The sequence below is a fragment of the Monopterus albus genome, unplaced genomic scaffold (assembly GCF_001952655.1).
Source record: "Monopterus albus unplaced genomic scaffold, M_albus_1.0 scaffold93.1, whole genome shotgun sequence".
Taxonomy (NCBI): Eukaryota; Metazoa; Chordata; class Actinopteri; order Synbranchiformes; family Synbranchidae; genus Monopterus; species Monopterus albus.
In genome coordinates this window covers 777955-786405 of record NW_018127973.1, presented here as the reverse complement: position 1 = coordinate 786405, position 8451 = coordinate 777955, and the positions used below count along the sequence as shown (strand labels likewise).

The 8451-nt window shown below is 41.2% G+C and overlaps 1 protein-coding gene across 2 annotated transcripts in view; it reads left to right on the top strand.

The window, feature by feature from the left end:
- The first annotated feature begins 2904 nt into the window (after positions 1 to 2904).
- tcea3 (transcription elongation factor A (SII), 3) overlaps positions 2905 to 8451 on the top strand; it is an 11696-nt gene continuing 6149 nt past the window's right edge. For both annotated transcript variants that reach the window (XM_020608536.1, XM_020608535.1), the window contains exons 1-4: positions 2905 to 3153; positions 3908 to 3970; positions 4162 to 4267; positions 6301 to 6406. In XM_020608536.1, the coding sequence (XP_020464192.1) occupies positions 3085 to 3153; positions 3908 to 3970; positions 4162 to 4267; positions 6301 to 6406 (344 nt within the window). In that variant the 5' untranslated portion in view covers positions 2905 to 3084. The remainder of the gene's footprint in view (positions 3154 to 3907; positions 3971 to 4161; positions 4268 to 6300; positions 6407 to 8451) is intronic.

Sequence of the window (8451 nt, the reverse complement as noted above, 5' to 3'; positions counted from 1 at the left end):
TGTTTTGACATGCTCTATTACAGGTTCTGCATCGTACACCAGATCCAGAAAAAAAAATTGACAGCTAAATGAAATCATTCATTTTCTGGTCTGATGTCATCCAAAAATTGCCATAATTGCCCAGGCCCGGCGTCTCTAGTCTGTGACAGGCACCGCTGGGTGAGGTGCACGGAGAGAAAAGTAGGCTTGTGGATATTCCCTGTTGGATCTAACTCTGTCTGTTTAAACATCAGGGATGTACAGTAGAGTAAGGAGTGTGGGACAGCTTTCCACTGTCTGCTTGGAAAGCTTGAGCCAGCACAGTAGGCCTTTAACTTTCTATTGCACCCACAAGCAAAGACAAGAAAGGACTTGCTGTGGTCAGAGTGGAGAGACTAATGATAGACTGTCAAACCCAGCAGCAGAGACTTGGGGTACTTCAGTGCACTGTACGAGAACACATACAGATACAGTTATGTAAGTGCCTGAAAACCATCCGGAACCAAGAGTGAGGGGAGATTTACTAATAATACAAAGCATTAACATCATCAGCTGGGTACAACTAGCTAAAAGTAATATCAATATCAGTCCTCTGATAACCTTCCCTTCACTCACAAAGGTCATAATGTTCAGTTTTTGTTATGCCTCCATGCCTGGTCATCCATCCAGCCCATTCTTGTGAACACAATATCTCAGAAATGCCTTGAGACATTTTCTTCAATTTTGGCACAAACCTCCACTTGAGCTCAAGGATGAACTGATAGATGCCTTTCTCATTTCCATGAATCTGACTAGAGATATACAACCACAAATGGAGAATGCAGTTTGTGGTTTTATTGAGTTGTATTGCATTATACAGAGAGATGGTTCTTAATTAGCTTCCCCTCACTGATATAAATGAGGTGGACAAAATATATATGTAAAATATGTATATAATAGAAACACCAGTCACTATATTCTATCACTGCTGCTATCACTGTGACTTGTTTAGCTGGAGAGGGAAGTCAGTCATTCTTAATATCTAGTGCTTTAGCCTAATTTAAAGTTTTCTTAAGAATGAGAAAGGAGTCAAAGGTCACCGGAGGGCAGCAGCTCTTTCTCTTTATCCTCTGCTTTTCCTTTCCACAGCCCCAAGCTGAAGGGTTTAGCACACAGAGTTAAAGGATGTTGTGGGTTGATCTTGATCACTGGCTCTTCCTCTTGGCCTGGTTCCTCTGTTAACTCATGGTGAGCTATCCCACTTCTCGAGTCGCCTAGCACTTTTACCACTTGCGGTCTTCAGGCGGATGTCCACTCAGCCTGTTGTGTAAGAGCAGTGCAAAGAGATAATAATCTTATCGTGTACTTTCACCTCCCGTTATTATTTAACAGTTTTCTTTAAATGCCTGCACCACAAACAAGTGGGTCACTCAGTGTTCTTGCACATGTTTCATGTAAATTTGAGCACACAAAATACTTATGCTTTACCTTTAGGGCGGACGTTTAGGTTTTCCAGCCAGTACAGTTCTGTAATGATATACAATTATGTCAGAGAGCATTGCTGCCTGCATAAATTGTGTCCATACAAACTGTTGGGTAGGAGTACATTTCTAGACAAAGGAATCCACACAGATTAAACCTCAAGCCTTCATTCCGCTGACATTTGATCTAACTTTGAAACCAAACTGTTGTAACATGCATCTCACGTGTCCTTGCTTCCCACAGCTGTTGAGGCATCCAGCAGCGGGAACATCTCTAAGATTTGAACTGTGATGGGGCTTGGTCCCTAGTGGACTGTGAGGGTAAACCTTCATGCTTCATGTTCTGGGAGCCTGTGCCCCCCAGGAAAAGATTTGCTAGGAAAACACTCAGCAAGTGATTGTTTCCAAGAGGTTTTCAGAGGTGAGATATGAACTCGGGATTTTACAGAGATACAAAGGAACTTGCAGAAAGTACACGCTCAAAAAATTGCAAGTAATTCCATTATATGAATGATGTTTAATAGATCAGGGCAGCACAAACACAATTACATGCTCAAGTCATTTTAATTAGTCTAATTCCTGGTGAATTATTAGATTATTTATTATTACTTCAAATGCGGAGTCACAGTTCTTTACAATACCAACATTCATATTTATCATGTTCCTGTATTCGTTTTTTTTCATAAAGAAGGAGAAAATGTATTACATTATTATTAAATGTGACCTCAAATGGAGCATAAGGATCCCAGAGAGCACCTTTTTTTTTCAATTTTGCAATAAGTAAAGTGTAACACATAAGAGCACACATGATGTTTGGTGCAAGGTCAATGTTTTCATTGTAAAAAGAAAGTTTATTCTGGCAGTTTTCCTGTTTGGTTTCCTGAGATTACGCTTTAGGCTGGCACCACAGCGCCCTCTGTTGTCGAAACATAAACAAATCCAGGAAGTTTTAACCACAACTTTATTTTGTGCACTAAAGCGAAACTCTGATATTCAGAAACCTCAAATGATCAAATTCAAATAATTCTGCACAAATATCTGTCATAAGTAATCCGGTTATGGTGAGGTAGTGGTTCAGTGTCAGGCTGCTCTTCGGCACAGCAGCAGCTGGCGCTGGTGTGCAAATACCTTGAGAACATACTGTGCCCTCTGCCTTCGGATGGGAAAGATTAATCATTAGACAGTGACCTCGTTTGAGTAGAAAAACAACAGTTTTTACACGCACACACACGCGCACCCAACTCGCCAAAATGCAGAGAAATGTTTGACAGAATGTGGAGCCAATAAGATTTAAGATGGAAGGAGGAAAAGTTCGAAGCGAAGTTGAAAAGCCAATCTGTGAATGGGGAGAAATAAAGAAGTATTTTTCAAAGTCCAGGAAATGAGTTTTGTATTATATGAATCCCCTTGGGGTTTAAATATTTGTGTTGTCCCACGTGTCCGCTACAACGTCTATATTTAGTTGTTGTCATGTGTGGTGCTGGTCAGCTGGGATCCTGCAGCAGGACACGCCTCTGGGCTGAATGGAGTGCACCGTGCGTAAAGTTCGACCTGCAGTGGAGCTAAACTTTATTACTTCGTTTCACGGTTTTAATAAGTATCTAATCGACATTATTAGTCCGCTTATAGTTGATTAAATGCAGCGATGGCGCGAGAGGGAGATCTCATCCGGATTGCGAGGAAACTGGACAAGATGGTGTCTAGAAATAACACGGTGAGACTGTAGTATGACACCCACAGGTGGCGCGTTGTTCCGCCACCTCGTGTGGAGAAGGCCAGTGAATGTAAAAATGGCTCCGTGTTTTTGTTTAAAAGGGAAAGATAGCCCACGTTTGATTCGGAGTGTGTGAAAAGTGTACACATCTGAAACGTGAGCTGCACTGTAACAAATGATCAACAGGTGTTTGGCGCGGAGTTGCATGTATTTCACTTACAGGAGGTTTCGGTCCATGGCCGCCGCTATATTGGTCAAATTTAGTTTACTTTTCGACGGAGCCTTTGCGGATCTTTTGGTTGTCTTATTAAACAATAACCAAAGTATGCAACAGAAAGTAAACAACGAGGCCTGTAGGCACGCAAGGTCGTGCTGTGAGTGAATCTGCAAACAGGACGTTGCTCCATGGCGCTCTGGAACTCTCAGAGGGCTGTAGCCTAAATGGTAACTTCTGGCTTGTGACCAGAGCCTAAAGCATAAATGCATAGGCTACCTATTTACAGGCCGAGACACACATTCTTTGAGTCTATGCCATCGATATTTATTTGTGTAAAACGCGGATGAAAACGTAGTAAATACAGAAGTGAAACTGTTAATGCTTACTTATAAGATTGTGGATTCTTTTTACAGAGTTCACATTCGCATGCCATCAGTGTGTACCTATGTTTTTATTACGAATTTCTGAATGAAAACATTAAATATTTAAAGGTTAAAAGTCTAATTAATGTTGGCTGTGACTCTTTCATATGTGCAGGAAGGTGCCATTGACCTGCTGACTGAACTGAAAGGTTTTAATATGACACTCAAACTTCTCCAGGTAGGCTCTAGTATATTCCATTATAGCACAGTTTTAACTTTGCTTTTGGGTCAGTTAACTAAATAAAATAATTATAGCAACATGTGATACACCAAAATGACCAACTGTGTATGCAACATGTGATACACCAAAATGACCAATAAAATAACTGCACCATGATTAAAGATTTTAACTGTGTACGTTTGTTTTAGGAAACGAGGATCGGCATGTCTGTGAATGGTATCAGGAAACACTGTACAGACGAAGAAGTCGTTGCCTTGGCAAAGGTTCTCATTAAAGACTGGAAAAGACTTCTGGGTACACTTGACTATGGCATAATATAAGATTTGCTATGGAAATACGCCCCCGCCAAAACATTTGAAGGAGCACAAACCATATTTTGATCTCTACTCAGTTTGCAACTCGGCACTGGAGAGTGAACAGGCACAGACTTGCAAGAGCAGAATCAGATTTGAGTGCATAACTCCTGCCATTTCTCTGCTGGGCTTTGTGTGAAAATCTGACAGTGTCAAAACTTCTAAAGGCACTCGAAACAAATTTCAAGCACTGTTAAAGGCACTCGAAACAAATTTCAAGCACCGTTCAACTCAGCATCTGAGAGTGTGCAGGCATGGATTTATAAGCAGGCATTTAGACTGAGTGCAGTGAAATGCGGCGCCCTGCTGTGTTTTAACACAAGTGGCCGCGTTGGTCAGGGGTGAGGGGTTGCAGGGGGTGTCGTAGGTGTGTGGGGTATGGCCACACTGTGACAAGTTGATGTGAGTGGCTTCATTCATGTTTGCAACCTGTGAGTGAGTTTTTGTTGTGTTTCGGTTAGCCATGCTGCTAATGTAGCCTACTCTGCCTTAGCACTGGTTTCTACCACTATTGTGCTGGCACCGATTAAAAAAAAACAAAAAAAAACAAACAATTTAACATCTAGTACTAACAAAAACTATTGTGCTGGCACCGATTAAAAAAAAAAACACCATTTAACATCTAGTACTAACAAAAATGCATGCTGTGTGATTATGGTATGTTAACTGTGGCTCAAATTTGAGAATGAATAGCAGTGAATGCTCATGGTAACAAGGTAAAGGCTAGGCGTTGGGGTTTGAAATGGTTATGTTTAGGGTAAGAGTACGGGTTAGGCGTGAGGGGAGGGTTAGGGTTAGACACCTCCCACCCCTCACACTCCCACTTCAGACTCCTGCCTTCAGGGAGAAGGTATTGGAGTCTTCAGGCCCACTCCACCAGACTTACAAACAGCTTCATCAACCAGGCTGTGAGGATGCTGAACGCTGTCCATTATCCCCCTTCCCTGGACTGTGACCCACCACAGAACACAAAAAGACTACCTCTGCTGTTTTGCACAAACTCAGTACATTCCTCCTTGTTATATTACATGTAAATCTGCTGCTGACTGTTTTTACCATCATATCTGCTGCTGTTGGTCATTTGCACTACTGTCCATGTGCATCTCAATCTCACAACCATCTGACAATCTTCTTATTATTTGCACTACTGTCACTGATTGTACAGGGTCTGAGTCACAGCCCATTAGGTTGTACCATTTAGTTTTATCCTAATCACTTTGATTTAGTTTTCTTATTCTTTTTTACTCTACCTTTATTCTATTTTAGTTTCCTAAATGGTATGGCATTCAATACTAGGTGAGAGAGAAACAGTATTTTGATTTTCTGTATGTCCTGCACATATGGTGAACTGACAATAAAAAATCTTTGATCTTGATCTAAATCAGAGTCCTCTTCCCATGGGCGTCCATGTCGTCGTCATCCCCCGTTCAAGATTGTTCAGTGCTGTTGCAGGATGATGTCAATAAATGGAGAGGGTTGCGTTTTTTCACACCTTTGACACACAGGCTAAGAGCAGAACCACATTAGTGAGTGAAGGAGGAGCCCTGCTGCTCACTCAAATCATCTGTTACATTTATGATTATGTCCTCTGCTCTCAAATTTGTTTAAATCCATACCGGCTTGTGCTCAAATTTTGATTTGCAAGTTGAAAACTTTTGCTGTGGACAGGTTTTAACACAACACTCAAAGGAGAAATCTGTGTGCTAACTCAGAAACAAACGCACGTTCAGTTGAGGTTGCGCTCTCCAGTCTGATTTTATGCTTACAGCTATGTGCCTGCGCTCTCTCAAATGTCGACTTGCAAACTGAGTAGTGCTCGAGATTTGGTATGTGCACCCTTGGGCATTTTGGTGGAGGATTTACTTCCATAATTTGCATGAATACATTATTTATTAAGCAGTTACATAGTTGATTAAGTAATAAATACATCATTGAACTGAATAATTTGCTCATACTATCCCCCTACACACACAGACTCTGGCCATTCTCATTCTGAGAAACAGACTGAAAAGAAGAATGGCTTGGATTCCAGCAAAACGGCAGCGTCTCCAGACGGCTCACCCTCCGAGACACACAGCAGGTAAGTCCTATCTCAAATTCTACAGAGAAACACTGGCAGAGCACAGAGGGTCATTACCAGAATAAGCAACACCAGCCTACTGCCCTACCCACACTGACCAAACTGCTTTAGGTTAAACCAAGCATGATGTTGATGTAGTGTTGATCTCCAAGGGAAGATATTATCCCTCCAAAGTAATCTTTGACTCAGCAAATACAAACAAAGGCAATATGCAGTCCCAAGGGCAGTGCAAAAAAATTTACAAACCAGGAATTTAAATAAAAGTATTAAAATATCAGGTTTTCTTACAAGAGCTCATCAGATGTACAGTATGAATCAGTTATAACAGTGTGTTCTGTAGTATTTTATAGTGTATGTACTTGCTTCTGATTACTGTGATCCAAGTAGGACATCTGAAATTTAGCTTAGTCTAGGCATACGTGATGATAGACATCTCAGTCTAAATTACTGAGGTTGTAAATTGGTCATTTTCAAGGCATTCATGTTTCTAAGTGCAGATATGGGATGTTTTTAGAGAGGCAATGAAAGTAGAGAGTGACTTTTTTTGTGTGAAGCATTCAACAAAGGCAACAAATTCTCATCTAAAATGAATTTGGACTGGATTTATTTCTATGGGAGTGAGTGAGTTCAGTATTAACTCTATTGGTCAGTGATTTGACCAATACAATGTCTGATCCACCCTTCCCTTCCCAAATAATAATTGCAGCCCCACTTACATGCTGTTTCACCATGAACTCACTGTAGTCGAACCTAGATTGTACAGACACCACATTTCGTTTTGATGTATTTATTGTTTTATCAGCTCAGCACACAGTGTGACAAATTAAGAGGTAGAAAAAAAAAACCCAGATTTACATCCTAGCAGTTCACAGACTTCCCAAAAAATCTGATGGAGCTTGAGAGGATCTGCCAGGAAGAATAGGATAAACTGCCCAAATGAGGTGTGAACAGCTTGTAGCATCTTACCCCTGAGCTGCGTTTGCTGTTAAAGGGGCTTCTACAAAATTCTCAACTAAGGGTCTGAATACTTTTGTAAATGAGAGTTCCGTTTCTGATTTTTAATACATTTGGAAAAAAATTCTAAAGGTCTTTATGGATTAATTGGTGAATGAATCTTGATTTACAATTAAACCTAAAACGTATTAAAATGTGAAGGGGTCTGAATACTTCCTGAGGACATTGTTTGCTAGTTCTTGGACAGAGGTAAAAACAATGCTTGCTTTGTTTCTTTTAGTCATAGGAGACTGGATGTCAAACCCAAGCATGACTCAGAGCCTGACAAAAAACACTTTTATAGGAACAGAAAAGAAAAACACAATGATGAGGGCAAAACCAGTCAAGGACACACAGATGACAGCAGGGATGAAAAGTGTCTCGATGAGCCTAATAATGAGAGACATCCACAAGAATTCAAAAAAGACAAGCAATTTGAAGGTTCTAAAAAACAGAGAGCTGACAGTCACCAACTGGAGGTGGATGACAAGAAACAGAAGCACGACTTGCATAGTGAAAAACACAAGCCAGAACCAAGGAAAGAAAAACCCTCAGAACCACCAAAAAACATGGAAGAACTAAAAAAGGAGAAACAGTCTGAGGAGCCCAAGAAACTTAGCTACACAGATGACGTAAAGAAGGACAAATGCATGGAAGAAATCGGACATGAGAGGCCAATAATCACATTGCAACGAGAGAGACCGCCGTACGAACATCAGAGGGAGAAACTATTGGTTCCCAAGCCAATATTTGAACGGTGAGAGGAAAGTGTGTCAGAAATGGATTAATACACATCCAAACCCCATGCAGCGGTGATTGAGATTGTATTATTCATTATAGGAAAGGAGTGTTGGACAGCAGTATTCTGTATCCCACCCGTTTCCCCTCCCCCCCTCGGCCTGCCCGCCCTCCTCTGCCAAACAAACGCATCTCTGTGGACATTAGAAAAGACAGGTCAGGACTTCTGGGTGGCCTGAGCTGAAGAGCATGAAGGACTCAAATGCTCCTGCTGAGACTGCATGACATAACGGTGTGTGAATAACTCGTATGCC